Source organism: Odocoileus virginianus, chromosome 21 (assembly GCF_023699985.2).
Source record: "Odocoileus virginianus isolate 20LAN1187 ecotype Illinois chromosome 21, Ovbor_1.2, whole genome shotgun sequence".
Classification (NCBI taxonomy): Eukaryota; Metazoa; Chordata; class Mammalia; order Artiodactyla; family Cervidae; genus Odocoileus; species Odocoileus virginianus.
Window position 1 is genome coordinate 34382126 of NC_069694.1, and position 17624 is coordinate 34399749.

Below are 17624 nucleotides of genomic sequence, written 5' to 3' on the forward strand. Positions count from 1 at the left end.
GCTTACAGGCCGTGCCGAGGCCCCGTCGAGCTGGAGAAGGCTGGCTGTGGCTCTGGCCTGTGGTGACCAGGGTGTGGGCGCTGGGCCACCAGACAAGCGGCGTGTGAACCTGGGCCCCGCATTCTCCCCGCAGTCAGGGCAGGCCTGTTTTGACCTCTTGAAGACTCAGCTTCTTCCCCTTGAAGACAAGAATATTAATCTCTACTGCATGGAGTGGTTCTGAAGATGAAATAATCCGTGCTGTGCCCCGAGGATTAGGTGAAGCACTCGACTATTACTAAGTATTAGCTATTACTACAAATTCCCTGTGCTACTCTTCTATGTATTAATAGTTTTATGGTTTTATTTTTTTCTATCAGGAACTGAGATGTAGGCCCGGAGACTGCGACAGCTGCTTTCATTTCAGGTGGGAGTTACCAGGCATATGCAGCAAGGGGCCCTGGAAAATAAGGTTTATCATCAAGGGGACAGCTGACGTGGTCCGGAGGGGGGAGGGGGTTAGAGAAGAGGCAGGGGATAGGTCCAGAGAAACTAGGGCAGAGGGCAGGGAACTAGGCTGGGGTCGAGGTGGTGTGTTTGCAGTCATTGAGAAAGAGGCTGTGTTCAGAATCAAGGTTTCAAAGAGTGAGTCACATGACCAAGGACAGGCTGAAGATGTGCTCACAGGGGTGGGTGGATTTATTCACGGACAAGATGATTGGTGATGACACATGCACGCCAAAGCCAGGTCGTTGGATCTGTCTTTGCGGATTTTGAAGCCCTCAAGGTGGTGGTGGTCTAATGACATGAAGACTGTGAGGCAAGGTTCACCAGAGCCACTGGGGGGTGGGGGCAGAGGCTGGGACAGAGGCTGGTGAGGCTGACGGCCTGACGTACAGCAGAGTGGGCGTTCATGCCAGGGTAGCGACCGGAAGCGGCGCCCCAACGGTAGGAGAGAGACTCCGTCCTTCTCCCGACTGTAAAGTCCATGGGGCGTGGAGCAAACAGGTTGTTGCTGTTGTTGCTGAATCAGTGTCCCACAGAGTGGAGACAGCTGTCTGCAAAGGGAGAAGGAACACGTTCGGGTGTCTGTCCATGGACTGGGAATCCTGGAGGCCAGAGTGAAAAGTTTGGTTTCGAGGCCATCCAGGGGTGGCTTAGACAGTAAAGAACCTGCCAGCAGTGCGGGAGACCCAGGTTCTATCCCTGGATTAGGAACAACCCCTGGGGAAGGGAATGGCAACCCACTCCGTACTATTCTTGCCTGGAGAATGCCATGGACAGGAGCCTGATGGGAAGAGGCAAACGTGACCGAGCAGCTTTCACTTTCTACTTTCACAGTGGAGACTGGATCCCAAGAGAGGAGACCCAGAGCCGTGGGGGCACCAGGAGTGCAGGCGGGCTTGCATCTCAGTTCCCAGGGGCTCCAGGGTGTGTGGCTGGCTGTGCTGAGTCAGCTGCAGTGATGCCAGGAGCGTTCACCCCAGCGTGGGGGTTCAGATGGATTTAAGTCACGTGCATGGTTTTCATCTTCTCAGTTCCCTAGGAGTACATAGTCTGAGCCCCAGACTTCTTCCCTGTGAACTGAGACCACAGCACACCTCACGGGGCTCTGAGGAGAAACAGGTGAAGGGGGCAGGGGTGTCTGTGTGGCTCCATTCCAGGCACATGGCAGGTGCTCATAAATACTGCCTTTCCTCACGGACGTTAATTTTACAGGATGTGAAGCTGGCAACGTGTGAAAGTAGCCGGAGTCTGCAGTGGGGACACCCTCTCCGACACTGTCTGCACCCCACTCCCAGATGATGTGGGCCTTCCTGGACTCAGAGGCAGAGACGGTAAACCCCAGCTGCGGCGGACAGCATCTTCGCTTGCCCTGGCCACTTTTAAGGCGCATGCTTGGTGGGTCCTTCCCGTCCCTGCGGCGGAGCACCGGTGACCCTGCTCTCGGGACCTTTGTCCCTGTGAAGCAGTGCCTCCCAGCTTGTGCTATTAGCTGGCTGTAGGGAGCTCGGGGGCTGATAAGGGTTCTGTTCCTGGGCCACGTGCCAGAACTTTCCAGTGACACCAACCCAGAGAGGGGCTCGGGTAGCCCTCCTCCCAACTCGGAAAATGTCTGTGCGTTTTGCTGGGTGCTGTTTTCCCAGCAGCAGCCCCGGCCACCAAAGCCCCACAGCAGGGCTCACGGGATGGCCGTGGGCTGAGCCTGTGCCGCTGTATACGGTCTGTGAAGTGCCGTTTCAGTCTTTAAAGGCGCCGACGCCTCAGCCACGGCGCCCCCTTCTCCCTTCTGCTTTACCAGGACTCTGGTTGACCCGTGCCGCCGCCGCCTCAGCGCTGACCCACGGCTGGTTTTGTGACCCCAGTCTCGGAAGGTCTTAAGCCAAGGGACAGTATCGTCAGGACAGGTCCAGTTACTCACAGGCTCTGGCGGCCAAGGCGGAGGGACAGGAATGGGCAGGAGCCTCCCTTCTCAGAGCAGCTCCTGTGGCTGCCTCGGAGTCCCCTGCACGCGCGGAGCACCTCTCAGACTCACCACTCGGAGGGAGTGGCCTGCCGTCTTCCAGCGAGTTGAGCAGCTCGGCCTGGTGTTCGCTCTAGCTCTGGGCATCCTCCCTTTTCATTTTGTACCTACTAATGTAGCTGTTGTTTCCCAGATGGCTCAGGGGTAAACAATCTGCCTGCAATGCAGGAGACTGGGGCTCGATCCCTGGGTCGGGAAGATCCCCTGGAGGAGGAAATGGCAACCCACTCCAGTATCCTTGCCTGGAAAATTCCACAGACAGAGGACCCTGGTGGGCTACAGACCATGGGGTCTCAAAGAGTCGGACACCACTGAGTGATTTAGCACACATATACAGTGTGGCTCTGTGCAGACTTTTATTTTTAAATTTTTATTGGACTAGAGTTGGCTTTTAATGCTGTGTTAATTTCTGCTGTTAGTTTCATGTTGAATGTAGTTGCCTGTGCTATGTGGTAGGATCTTGCTCTTTATCCATCCCACACACAAGTTCGCGCCTGCTAATCCCAAACTTCCAATCCCTCCTTCTCGCATCCCCGCTCCCCCTTGGCACCCACAAATCTGTTCTCCACGTGAAGAATTCATCTAAAATGGACTACAGCAGGATCTGGCCTTCGTTCACTTTCTTCCCAACTCTCCAGGGCCTCTGACCCACTGTACCCAGACCCGGTCCCTGCCGTAACTGCTCATTGATATCACCTGGGAACTTACACTACTCCCAAGGCCAAGTCTATGCCCCAGACCTATGAATCCAGGTTCTCTGAGGGTGAGATCCAGGCAGTCATTTTTGTAAAGCTGCGCAAGTGACACCATTGTGCACAGAGGCTTGAGAAGCATCATTCTAGAGCCTCATCCTGGCCCGAGGGAGGTTGTGGTTACCATCTGTGCAAACGCTTTTCCATGCTAATGAAGAAACACGGGTGACTCTTCACACAAAGGAGGGCTCTGTGAAGGAATAAGTGAGGCAACACACTCTGTTGCTTATAAATATAATTTATTACCTGTTTAAAAATTCTTTCTTACATTTTGTACATGTTGGCTGACAGGATAAATGCAGGCAAATTTACAAACCAAAGAGGTGCAGGAAAATGGGGAGAGGCAGCCAGGGCTAGCATCCCTCACTTCCAGTGCACGGCGACTCAGATGGGACCTCAGAGAGCACGCCTCTGCAGGGGGTTTCTAGAAAAGGAATTGCATAGAAGATACAGCAAGAGGGAACTCCGAAACAACAGAAGAAGTGCTCCGTATCTGAAAAGCTAAGGTTGTATCATTGTGTTTGAGAAAAGAAGGACAACACAGCACAAAACCTCCCTGTGCCATTTCTGCAGGTGCACTTTCCCCCGGGCCGGCAGGTGGGTGACACGGCTCTGTAGCACAGACTGCTGGGAGTCTCCTCTGGCAAACATTGGCTGTCTTCTTTAGAAAGAATGAAGAGAAGGTCACCAGTGTGTGACAGGTTAACATAAACTCAGTGAACACGTACAGTAACCGTGACACACACACACACACACACACACAGAGGGATGCTCTTCCCTGCAGCTGGGCTGAAGGCATCCTGTTGGGAGGGTGAGGGTCTCAACCAAGGGGAGGCCTGGGGAAGAGCAAAGGGGAGGATGCAGGTCGTGCCCTCAGCTTGTTCTGGCCGCTGTCCTCCTGCTTTTTCAAGGCCTGGAGGAGTATGTGTTTGAATTTATTCACCCACGTTTACAGGTGTCACATAACAATATAAAAGGGTGAAGGCGTTTTACACTGCCTGTGGATTTCTTGCTCTATCAGGTTTGGCATCTGGGACATGTTTCAGGTCACAGTTCTTGGATGTTGCCTTACCATAGTGCTGACCTTCAGAGGTCAGGGTTTATCAATGCTGAGGCTGCTGACCAGCAATAATTGCCCACGATTCACCTTCTAAACTCAGTACCAAGGGTTATTCCACCCTGGCTGGTGCTGTCAGCTTCAGCGGCTGCTCTGATACTGCCAAGTCCAGGAGACTTTGGAATTCGAGATTGGCACGTAAGACTCAAGCATATTGGCTAAAAGACCCTGAAGCGTTAACAGCTTCAGCAGCGCAGCCTTTGCTGAGGCACAGTCTGAAACGGCAGGTGTGGAGGCTGCTGTATACCATAGCAGATGCTTTGTCTCGTGAGCAGCTGACCTCATCTCAGGCCACCTTCCTTTTTCCCTTCTCAACAGCTGGTGGGTCAAGACTCTCCTGACACTCAGCAGAATCCCAGATCATCTCTGGACAGTTCTCTGAGCTAAGTAAAAGTCTGAAGTGTATAGCTGGCTGAGAAATAGCTTCTGTATCAGTTGGTTTTGTTTGCCAGTGCATTTGTGGAGTTCCTGTCCTGGCAGCACTTCCTTGACCATGCTGAAATACAGCCAGGCATGCATGTTATGTCTGGGTGCATGAGCCCATTAATATTCCACCTGTAGATCAATTCAGGCAGGTGACAGGGCCACTCTAAAAGCTGAGAGCCGTGAACTCTTCTGAAGACAGATTTTTAGAGCAGGATTTCCAAAAATGGGGCAATCACAGGGCTGATAAGACTAAAGAATCAGGAAGTTAATTGTTAGTATGTAGAGGAAACATTCCCAGTGACATATAAGGCCATCTCCCTATTTTCAAAAATGTTTCAGGCATGAATTACGGAAATATTTATGACTCTATTGGCTTACTTAACCTGTATAGACAGGCTTAAATTATTAATGCTTACAATGTATATATTACCCCTTATGCCTTATTCCATTAAAAAATCATTTGAGATGCAAAGGAACTTTTTCAAAATAATCATTATAGCTAGAGATTATACAAATAGATTTCTTAGGGTAAAGAAATAGCACTTGATTGCACAGAGGCAAAGTTTTAAGGATTTAAGTCAACATTAGCTCAGTAAAGTTTTAAAAAATACAAAAAACCAAAAAGGCAAAGTGTAATAGTTGGTCCTGTGAGGCACTCAAAAGGTAAAACAACGTTTTATTACCTTGAGATAATTGATCATAAAAATATTTTCCTTATTGGTTCCATAAAATCTAATGCTCATTGACCATTATCATCTTTACAAATAATTGATTTTGAGGGATGGCATGATGGCATTCTGACTCACAAAAGCTCTTCTGCTCTCAAAGCAGATGGATCAAACCCAGTTTCATTTGGCTGTGTCCACAGGCATCCTTCCTCTCATCGGCTTCAGACTGGGACTGGGGTCTCTGTGCAAGAATGATAACTTGTCCAGAAGCCCCGCTCAGCGAGAGCCATGGCTCCCGTTCAACCTGAAGTCTGAAGACTAGGTAAGGAAACTTCTGCTACCTACTTTATACTCTCTGGAAGGTCAGTATTTTTATGTGCTTGACCTCACACTGGCAGACATTGTAGTGGCAAAGGCAGTGAACCCTGAGGAGATGGGGGTCGACTACTGCTTCCTTCCTCAAACATCCATGAGAGAGACAGAGGCGGACGTGGGCCAGGAGCGCCGCTGCTGTGTCCCCGCAGGCACACTTCAAGATGCATGAGCCAGAGACGTGTCTGCTCCTCTCCGGAGGAAGGTAAAGAACATCTCAATCCTACTATGAGTGTCTAAAAAGAACATCTCAATCCTGTTGGAGTGTTTAAAATATCTTTCTTACACCCCTAAAAAGTGTTACTGACCATATAGTTTCCAGAGTGTCCTGAACTCAGTCTCCATGACTCCTTCCTAACGAGTGGTTCTAATATCTGAAAGTTGGGAGATTAAAATATACAAAGTATTAGTTGCTTAGTCATGTCTGATTCTTTGTGACCCCATGGACTGTAGCCCGCCTGGCTCCTCTGTCCATGGAGATTCTCTAGGCAAGGATACTAGAGCGGGTAGCCATTCCCTTCTCCAGGGGATCTTCCCCACCCAGGGTTTAACCCAGGTCTCCTACATTGCAGCCAGATTCTTTACCACTTGCGCCGCCGGGGTAGCCCCACAAAATAGTAGTATGCATCAGTATAAAGGGTTGGAACTACGTGTTGTCTAAATATTATCAGGATAATTCATTTTTTCAACTACTGCCCTTTGTCACAGGTGTCTTTTATTTGCCATTTCATTCAGTTCTTTCTGATTGGGCCTATGATAGCATTAAATTACTAATACCCATTGTTGTTATAGTTTAGTTGCTAAGTTGTGTCTGACTCTTTGTAACCCCACGGACTGCAGCCCGCCAGGCTCCTCTGTCCATGGGATTTCGCAGGCAAGAATACTACAGTGGGTTGCCATTTCCTTCTCCAGGGGATCTTTCCGACCCAGGGATCGAACCTGCATCTCCTGCTTGACAGGCAGATTCTTTACCACTGCACCACCTGGGAAACCCAAGATGGCTAAAGGTCATTCAGTTTACCAAAGGACTTCTCACCCCAAATACTCTCTTGCCTTAGAAGAGCTTACATTGCTTCCATGAAGATGGGAATTCTCTGGGTAACTGAGGTGAGTGTCCATGTTGGTGTTCATGCTGTTTATGAAAAGGCTCTTGACTGTGAGCACCTTGGTGTTAAAGTTTGCTGACATCTTGTGCCCAGTTATCAATATTTCTGAATCTAACTTCTATTCCTTCCAGATCACATTAAGGAAATTTGATTTAGTGAGAGGAAAATGAAAACAGAATGAAACATCTGCCCTTAGATCCCCAAATTCAGAAGGAAGCTAGTTTCTTCTCCTTGATTAACAACCACAACAGTTTTCACTTCATTAGATGTAGTATTTGCATATATAAAACTTATTTCCAATTGGATGCTGCTTATGTCTTCAAAAATAAATATCAGAGAACTAAGAGTTTTAAAACACATGAAGCCTAATGAAAAATATAAATAATAATGACAAATCTTCAAAAGCTGTTTTGTACAGATTTTTATGTGTTTCTATTATTTCTGTAACCAAAACCCAATTTGAGATGTGTGTGGAGTTAGAAACAAACGTACTAGGCTCATAAAAAGTGAAGTTGCTCAGTTGTGTCCGACTGTTTGCGACCCCATGGACTGTAGCCTACGAGGCTCCTCTGTCCATGGGATTTTCCAGGCAAGAATACTGGAGTGGATTGCCATTTCCTTCTCCAGGGGATCTTCCAAACCCAGGGATCAAACCCAGGTCTCCTGCATTGAAGACTCTTTTACCATAATTTTTGATATGGTTAATTTAAGAAAAAAAGGTGAGGATAAGAAATGTCTATTTGATGTGAAAATTGCCACATGTCTGTCATAAAGATGCTATACACGCTACAAGTATCCATTCCCATTGTCAAAAAACTCGGTTCCTGAGTTTTCCTATTAACCTTGGGGTAGATAGTGTTATCGACCACTAGATGGCACCAGGCACAAGTGATAGATTTCTTTTTCTTGTTTTTTTTTTTTTTTTTCCTTCCAGATGAAGTAAATGGTTTTTGCTCTCAACCTACAGTGAAGCCCTAGGAAAGAAAGAGAGGATGTGTTACAGGATGGCTGATGACGTTGCTCCCTATATACTGAACTGTTGAGCCTAGACCTTCTGAGTTTGAGAGCAATCTAACAGGTATTACTTCACTCCCCCAAAGAAGGAAATCAGAAGTTGCTGTGTAAATTCTTTGATGTAAATGGCGTGCTATACATACAGAAGTTTGTTCCCCTGGCAGGGAACATGATGGGGGTTCTATTACAGACAAGTACCTCACTTCTAAGGAATTAACCGCCTTTCCCCTTTCTGGTGCTAAGATGTAGAACCAAACACCAGGACACACTTAAGGTGAACCCAATGGCTTTGAAAATACAGTTCCTGCTAGCTTCTGTAGTTCTGTGTTAGTGACTTTTTAAAAGCCAGTTTTGAAATTAATTTATCTGGGTACTACGTATTTGCTCCTTTCTATTTTTTTATTAGGCATTAGATTTCTAACTCTTGACTTCCAGAGATGACAGCCCCCCCAAACCAGTAATGGTGAGTAATCTTGAGAAGTCATTTTAAGATGCAGCAATGGACCATAGCTCTTTTTATGCTTCCTCCTTTTTAAAAATTAAGTTTTTAATGTAGAGTACAACTTTACTATCTTTTGGTCAAAGATCTATTGGTAGAAGCATGACACTGAAGTTTATTAGTGCAATCTCACCTTTCACAGCAAGCGTAATGTATTTTTATGTATGGTACAGGGTGTGGTCTAAGAGAGACAGAGCATGGAATAGTCTTCATGTATCTAAAACAGAAGATAAGGAAAAAAAGGCAGGAAAGAAAAGGCTCCCTACCAAGGTATCAACAGTTTCTCAGTGATAAGGATAGAGGAACCTGGGAATATCAACAAATTACCAAAACAGCTGAGGAAATGCATGTGGAAAGAAGGGGAAAAATGGTAAGATTATTTCTAATTCAAATCCGCTCTGTAACTTGGATACCTTTAGCCCCAAATAAACCACAGCCATGCTTTGGAAGTGCCGATTCACATGCAGGGGTGCTTATTCAGTCTCAGCTTGGTTCCTGGACTGTTGACTTTTTACCCCCCCAGCCTGCTGAAAGAATTGAGCCCCTGCATAAAAACAAAGAGCTTGTATGGTCCTAAAGAAATATCATAGTCAGTCAACAGACTACTTTGTATAAACTATTTTTCAGTTAAAAAATTTTTTTAATTAAAAAAATTTTGACCAAGACAATAATAGAACATAATTTGCAACTAGTCAGGAAGGCAACTGGTCCCAAGAGAGGAAAGAAAGTGATACGGGGATGCCATCTCTGGGTGAACAGCATGATGCAATGACACGAAGACGAGACTTGAAAGCATAACAAATATGTTACAGGTCAGAATAATTATCTTCCAAGTCAGAAAACTATCTGGAAGGCATAATGTAGCCTGGGCAAAAGACAGGTTGAATCGTTAAATGATCCAGGTCAGCGTCCATTGTGGTCTTCAGACTGATGAAGGAGACTGGAGGCATCACAGTGGGAAGTCAAACACTTTAGAACCTTGAGCTGATTTAATCCACCCATTCATTTTACAGGTGAGGAAACTTGAGGTCCAGTGAGGGTAAATGACTCTCCCAAGGGAGCACAGCTAGACAATGACAAACCCAGAATGAGAACCGGTTTCCTGATCTCCAGCTCAGAGGCTGTTCCTTCAATCACACTGCCTCCGTGGTAGACAGAGGACCCACCAAAGGTGTTGGGGGCCGCATGACCACAATACTGCATGAGCTTGAATCGAGAGCATGTCCCAGGACAACACAGTGCCTGCCTGAGCAAGCTCAAAGAACAGACTGACAACGCCAGGAAGCATTTACCACCTTCTCAGGCAGAATGACCAAAGAAAGATAAAAAGGGCAAGGAAGCAAGGAATGCCTGCTTAATTAAACTGGTGACCACACCTACCTTGTTATGAGAAGGTGCCCAGGTCAGGTCGATACCTAAATACTAACAGTACTGCTAACAAAAACAAGGTAAAAAGTAAATCCTTTTACTAGAATACTTGTAAATACTCATCAATAATAATAATAATGATGATGATAATACCTTTAAAAAAAAACAAAACACTTCAAGTTGCATATTACCAACACACAAGTTGTGAAGAAATTCTTGGGTGGTTGAACATGAATCAAGGTCTTCCCTGTGATGATACAGCTTTATTCCCTGAGGGCGTGAGACGTGCCCTCAAGGAATGAGAAGTCTTACCTATTTCTCCTTTATGCTTAGATTCTCCACTTCCCTGATACAAACAGTAACACTGGTTCTACAAGTTCTAGAAAGAAAACACTGATGGGAGGATTATCTGAGACACTTGATGCACACAATTTGTAGGAAAACTCTGATTTCTCTGTAAATTACTGATCTGAAAGAGACACAGCAAACCGTCCACAGCTTCAACTTCAAATGATTTAAACAAAAATAGAACGAGCCATGGACAGTGTCTGCATCCCTGTCCAATTTGATGTAAACAACGTTTGTAGAAATTGGGTTTGTTAAGAAAGTTTATCCATATATCTGGATAGCAATAAAAAGCGTTTCCTAGGAAACTGTAAGATCCTGTACCACACAGCATACAGCCCAACTAAGAGGAAAATTAGGTTGATTTCTAAATTCAAGATACACATTTGTACAATTGTTCTTAACTCCTGTGATGTCCGAGCAGAGTGGGCGTGTACATTGGTAGTTGTGTCTGTCTGCCTTCTCTCTCCCGCTGCAGTCTTGCCTGTTGAGCTCACTGGTCCGGACGGGCTTCCTCCTCAGCTGTGAGCCCCTGGGTGCTCCTCCTCCACTTCAGCCCCAGCCTGGGTCAGTACTGCCCTTCTGCTAGTGACACTACTGTTTCATGTCTTCCCATTTCCTCTAAGACAGCTGCCAGCACGCTCAGGTTTCCATCTGGGAAGTTCTGTGCTTCCCAGAGATCCAGGATGACACCAGTTGGACTTGATTTGGTGGCAAAGTAATTCAAGTACCTGTAATTGGCAATGGGAAAAAGGGCTCAACGGTGTGATTTATGGGTCTGTTTTCAGTCTTGACTAAACCTTTTTGTTTCTGCATGTCTATAAGTATCCTGGTCCCCCTTGAGAAACTGGGGCTTGCAGTGAGCTGTCCTGAATAACTAGCCCATGCTTAATTAGGTCAGCCCCAGACAGGAGACGTGATGCTTAACTTTATTAACCTCAACTCTGAGTAAGATAATTTAAGAGACAAGATGTCCATGGGTCACATCCTGAACAGGAAATCAAGAGGCTTATGTTTTCTTTCCAGCCCAGCCTCTGATCATCTTTGACAGGTCATGCCTGGTGTTTTGCCTGGTAGTGATGGCAACGTTCTAAAGAGAAGAGGCTCCTGAGGTCTCTTCATAACTTAATAGCACCACTGTGTTTAGCATGTTAATTACCCATCCAGCATTAGGTCCTGCTTCAACAGGAGGTGAGGAACAGTAATTAGTGAATGGATATATAAGGGGATGACAGAGGATGAGATGGCTGGATGGCATCACCGACCTGATGGACATGAGTTTGAGTAAACTCCGGGAGTTGGTGATGGACAGGGAGGCCTGGCATGCTGCGATTCATGGGGTTGCAAAGAGTCAGACACGACTGAGAAACTGAACTGAACTGATATCATTTAGGGGGATTTAGCCCATCAGCCTTGCAAAGTAGATCACAAAACCTGATGCTTAGAAAAGTCAGAGAAGCCCAGGATGTCTCTCAACCATGTATCTACAACATCATGGTGCAAGATACAAGGTAGGAGCTTAATACATGTTGGCAGAATGAAAAGCAAGTAAATGTACAGATGGAAAGACAAAAAAGAATGTTGCTCCAACAGTTATCAGTCCCGAAGCCCTGTTTCTAACAGGAACCAGACTTGAAGCCTGGTCATACCCACCTGTCCAGGTTGAGCTTATGTGCCAGCATCCTCCAGTCGTGACCTCTTGTCTGCGGGGCATCCAGGCTGCTACAGAGCTTCTGCCGGATCGGGGGCGGAATGCTGAAAGCACTGGGGCCTGTCATCGTGGTGATGGTGCTCGCTGGATCCAGAAGAGGCAGATCCATGCCAGTAGGTTCCTGTGGTTCAGGCAGGGCAACAACACAGCATTATTTCTGAAGACAAAAGCAATCCTTATTGACCCAGTCAACATAACGCCTCGTTTGAAAAGACAAGAGGAGAATGGGTGCTATTATTCTCCTTCCTGAGAATGACTTCTTGCTGGCTGCAAGTTGTGGTTCTCTGTAACCCGGCTGAGAGGGAGAAGTATGCTGTGAGCTGACTTTGCACAGCCTGGGATTTATGGGTCTTCCTTCAGGACTGGGCTAGCCGGAGACCTCGTTGTAACTCAGTAACAGCTTTTCTACTAGAATTCTCCAGGATGAACCAGGGAATGTCAATACTCCTAAAGGTTTAAATTTTGGGGGACTCGGGGGGAGAAATGTTTGAAAGGGCAGTTTTTTGAGAATGAACTGATCCAGGCCTGAGATTCTAGAGATTGTCTAATCCTAAGGGGAATGCCCTGGGCAAATGCTCGAGTAACTTCTCCTAACCTCTGTAGGAGATGGCTTGATTCTGCTTTTGTTGAATGAAATGGAACATAGCTCTCCTCTAAATGATATCAAATTAAGACTAATTTTTTAAAAAGAAAATGGTGAACATGGTATACTGCCTTAGGGCAAACTGTTAACAGAATCCTCCAATTGCTATACACCCTTAACTTAAAAAAAAATCTAATTTTAGTAGAGAAAACATAGATTGGCTCTTAAGATAGTTTCAGCTCATAAAACAGCATAAATGCAAAATCGGAATTTCATCTGCAGGAGAAACTCTAATCATTTTCTGATCACTTCTGCTGGTTGGAAAAAGCAAAAGCAAATGTTGCCTGGGAACTATTAAAGTAATAAAAGAAAATCCACTTAATCTACTCTAAATGTCATCTCTCTTTTTTCCGAGCAGGTAACTGAGGTGAAGATAATTAGCTGCTGGAGGATAAAGTAGCCTCATGCAGCTACAGCCATCAGGAAGTCTCAGGGTCTGGCGAGGTGCTCCACCCAGAGGTCAGTGACCCTGTCATGCAGAACCTCCCAAGCCCTGCTGCTCCTGCGCTGTGGGGCCACGGGGTGCATCCTGGGGCGGCCTGCTCCGTGGCCCCGGATCAGCAGCCAAGACTCACTGCGAGGCCTGTGCAGTCGTACCACACGGGGTCTGTCAGGGCCTTTGGAGGGCATGTTAGAGCAAAACAAAAAAATTTTTTTAACATAGAACACACAGCAGTGTTGACTGTGATCACAGTCTTTGGCCTCAAAACCCAGAGCTTGGCAAACTCAGTCTCTGAGGATTGTACTGGCTCCTTTATGTTAACCCCCAGCACATACCAGGACTCAAGGGACTGGTGTGAAACAGAAGCACCAAAGGGGAGCGGGAGCCCCTGAGTCCTGAAGATCATTCCCTGCACTGGGCACAGTGCTTAAACCAGGGGGGCCAGGAGAGAGGGCTGAAGGCACATGTTGGTGCTTTTCAGTGGCGTTATGGTAGGAATGTTCAAACACAAGTGGCCAACACTTCTGTTAGGTATAAATGGAGGTGGGGACAGAGGTGTAGAGAACTCACACCTTATTCCACACCTCAGGGCTATGGCCCACTTTGAGGTCCTCTGTGCTGCTTGTCTGGACCGTAACAATGGGGTCTAGATGGAAACCCAGCCGAACTGTCCCTGGCTGGCCGTGGAGTTGGGTCTGCTCCGTGGAGCGCTGACTCAGAGCCTCAGATGTTCTCATTGGTGGCCACACCAGCTCCCTGCTTATTCCTGTGATCTCCCTTCTGCCACACTCATCTTCCTGAAGCCCAGCACTGACATTCTCCTGCTTTCTCTTAGTAAGTATCAAATGGCTTTCCTACCACTCCCATCCCCAACTCCTAATCCTGCAGTAAGGGGGTATTGCTGGTTTGGAGGCCCCAGGTGCTCCCTCCACCAAGCAACCTGGCCCCCGCCTTTCTCATGACTCTCTCTCCTCAGACTGGTCCATTCACTCTTCCAAGTACCTTTCTTAAGGGTGTTTGTTGTTCAGTCACTCAGTCTTGTCCGACTCTTTGTGACCCCATGGACTGCAGCACGCCAGGCTTCCCTGTCCTTCACTATCTCCTGGAACTTGCTCAAACTCATGTCCACTGAGACATGATTCTATCCAAACATCTCTGTCCTCCCCTTCTTCCTCCTGACTTCAATTTTTCCCAGGATCAGGGTACCTTTGGTAGTTCTATTCGCTTCCCTGGTGGCTCAGATGGTAAGGAATCTGCCTGTAATGAGGGAGACCCAGGTTTGATCCCTGGGTCTGGAAGATCCCTGGAAAAGGAAAGGGTAACCCACTGCAGTATTCTTGCCTGGAGAATTCCATGAACAGAGGAGTCTGGCAGGTTACAGTCCATGGGGTTGCAAAGAGTCAGGCCAACCCCTTCAAAGCCTAGACCAGAAAGCATGTTTCCTGAGCAAACACACCCCAAGCTATCTGTCCAGAGCCCTCCTATAGCGCATCCCACAGCTTGGGATCTCCACCCAGTCTGCCCTGGGAACCCTGGCTGTACTTACAGAGGTCTTCCTCTGACTTCCCCAGCTGCCTGGAGATAAGACTGTTTTTGTCATCCCCAGAACTCCTATGATGCTCAGGACAGTGCCTTGTGTACGGAAGCTCTTCAATTCATATTTGTTGAAGTGAGAGAAAATGTTTCTTGATACAGAGAGATGAAACCCACTCCACAGGGCTTATATCTAACTAACTGTGGCTAAAGGTAAGGCTCTTCTCACTGTTCAGTACTGAAGGTGAAGGCCAGGGAGAGGTAGGCACGGCTCTCAGGAAGAAGGTGTGCTCACATCCACACGATTCCTTTTCCTGGTGAATAAGGAACCATCAGCACTTTACATGGGCCTTCAAACCCTGTATCTCCAGCCTGTTTATTTCTATGTGGATGAAATAAGAACCCCGATAGGGCATCACCTTGTCTCTCTTATCAGATGGCTGACAACAGCCTTGGAGGTAAAAGAAAAATACATATATTTACATTTAAATTTCACCTACTAATTTCTGTTGCTATCATTTCTTCCAGGTAAAAGTAGAGTTTACTCTCACATAATGCTTATTACAATAATTGTTTATGATATTGGTACCATCTGCCTTTGACGTTATGATTCTCTTAAACATATGATTTTTCACCATTAACCAAACAGCTGCTATGGCCTACATTTCAACACTCCACAGGAGAAGTAACTTTCCACTCCTGTATTCTGACTCTTTCTGAAGTCACTTAGAAAAACTAGATTTCCCCAAGGGTCCTTTGGAACAGATTACAGAAAACGGAAGAGGTAAATAGACAGGATGGCTTTAGCAAAGTGAAGCTTTGGACGCTAACATTGTTCTTGGTTTGCACAGAAGTGCTGTGGGTCAACAGTTAGGAGTTATAATGTCTTTGTTTATAGTTAAAACTAAAGGTCCTGAAGACGCTGAAATTCCTCTTCTACTTTCTTTCTCTCTTGGTGGGGACCTTCCCCTTCATTACTTCCCTGGTTCCTCTAAGAAGAACCCTCTTACCATCATTTACATTTTGACATTCATTCATCCCCATACCCTGCCAGGCATTTTCATTCTTACACTTTATCTCGAGGTAAGGAAGGAATCACTGGCCACAGCACCCAGAGAGGAGCCACTGTCCAGCTCCTGACATCACCTTGGTCTACATCCAGCACCACCGGGTCTGAGTGGCTTTAGAAAGGAGCGCGGGGAGAGCGGCACCGTCCTCAAAAGGCAGCTCCTTCTCGGGAGATGGGACATTGGCACTGCAACCCCAGCCCACCCGCCAACTTGCCATGTGACCCTAGGGAGGAGGCCCCCTCCGGCAGACAGACACCACCCATAGAGCCCTTTCTGGGGTTGGTTATGGCTTGTCAGTCACAAGGGACCCCACCTCGAGCTTTTGATGAGGGTCCAGGGCTCAGGGCACTCCGGAGCCAATTGTTCCCCAGTGCACAGCCTGGCTCCCAGCGTCAGTACCAGCCCGCTTGCACCGCATTCAGATGCTAACGACAGTGGGGGGACTCAGTGACCCAGAAGGAAAAGCAGCAGTGTGCCCCCTAATCCCCAAAGTCACCTGACTTGGGGCCTTTCTGCACACACTCCCCCACCCCTCTTCACCGTGCTTGTCTGTCACAGGCCTCCGAGGGGCCTTGAAGGGTGGGCCTCTCAGAGCTGACAGCCACCGGGTTGCAAAAGAAACCATCTTTCCTCTCTGTTGGCACAAGAAAGAAAGTCCTTAAACTGTGATCACACTAGGCGACACTGTCTCCTCAGCAGGGGGAGAGCCCTGCACGGCGCCCTTTCATTTGCGGCCGCAGCTGATCCACCTTTTCATCACACAGCCCGACGCTCAGGCTGAACAGAAAGCAAGCATCAAAGGCGCAGACCTCCTCGCCCCGCTCCAAAATTCCCGCAGCCTTTGTTGTCCCCGGAGCTGGGTGGTTATTGAACTTTGCAGACCTGCTGGGCCTGGAAAGTGAAAACACCCTCCCGAGCCAGCAGGGGTGGTGCTGTGGGCCCAGGCGATAGGCCGGCCTGGCGGAAGGCTGGGCGGTTGCCATGGCGCCCTGACACCGAGATCATGCCTTATGAATGTCACCGAGGTCTGTGACTGAAGTTGTTTATGAGTCAAAAGTCTCATGAAACTGCGGGAGGAAATGATGACCGCAGCTCGGAGGGCTGTGGGAAAGGAGGATGCGGCAGAGCCGATGCGCTTCCCCCCGCGGTTTGCTCAGGAAGACCATCCTTAAGTACGCCACGCAGAGAGACGCACCGAACACGGTGACATTTCATTCACCGGCGAGGGAGAGGGGTCTTTTAAATCAGACACTGTAGTTCTAAAAGATGACAGTTCCGTGCTGTGGCTCACGAAGCATCACCAAGCCCAGTTCTGCGGCCCCAGAAGGCGCTGCCCCTTCCTTTCGTCTGGTCCTCTCTCGTCCCTTCAGCCTGAAGGGTTTCCACTGTCCTAACTCCAAGCCCTGGGGTACCAGGTAACCGGTAAGGTTCTGAGCGCCCTTTCTTTCCACCCAGGGAAGTTTTAAATAGCAGCGATGATTGTTATTTCTGAGTTACAGACGTTCTAAAAAGTCCCACTTGAAGCGGGTGAGGATCACAGCGAGGAAAGATAGTGAGAGGGCCGCTGGGGGGGATGCGTAGGTTTACCTTCTATTTCTGGACTCTCTCACACTGGGGAGAGGTGCATCTCTTCTTCTGTTTGGAGGGTGAGGTATGAGACAGCTAGCACACCCAGAGCTTTCTCCTTTCAACATGGAGAAGAAAGGAAAGGAAGTGGTGGGCAGCACACGATTGGGCAAAGGCAGGCGCATCCCGAGGAAAGAAGCAGAACCAACAGGAAGAGAGGAGATCCAGAGGAACAGGGTACAGTGGGGATGCTTCGGGAAAGTTATTGTATGTGCACAAAAATTAATCCTTATGGCTGAAGTTCAGATGTGTGTAAGAAGTCCTTAAATTCATGTCACAAACTACAAAAGTCTTGTTTTTTGAAAAGGATCCTCTATTACACTTTTATGTATTGGTATCTCCCTGTGTTCATTAAAAGCCCTGTTTTGTGAACAAGCTGGCCCCCAGGACTTCCCGTAGGTGCACAATGAGATGCTTTATCCCTCTCTG

The 17624-nt window shown here is 47.5% G+C and overlaps 1 protein-coding gene and 1 long non-coding RNA gene across 3 annotated transcripts in view; one reads left to right on the forward strand and one right to left on the reverse strand.

Annotated features, from left to right (window-relative positions):
* Positions 1 to 66: 66 nt before the first annotated feature.
* LOC139030224 (uncharacterized) lies at positions 67 to 17570 on the forward strand. The gene is made up of 10 exons (XR_011482518.1): positions 67 to 258; positions 360 to 406; positions 1699 to 1817; positions 5667 to 6043; positions 6751 to 6945; positions 7879 to 8827; positions 9471 to 10737; positions 12883 to 12983; positions 14573 to 14712; positions 15588 to 17570. It is a non-coding gene; the product is annotated as an uncharacterized lncRNA (long non-coding RNA).
* Positions 7823 to 17624, reverse strand: part of UNC5C (unc-5 netrin receptor C) — a 397240-nt gene continuing 387438 nt past the window's right edge. For both annotated transcript variants that reach the window (XM_070452160.1, XM_070452159.1), the window contains 2 exons: positions 11824 to 12002; positions 7823 to 10901 (listed from right to left, as the gene is read on the reverse strand). In XM_070452160.1, the coding sequence (XP_070308261.1) occupies positions 10739 to 10901; positions 11824 to 12002 (342 nt within the window). In that variant the 3' untranslated portion in view covers positions 7823 to 10738. The remainder of the gene's footprint in view (positions 10902 to 11823; positions 12003 to 17624) is intronic.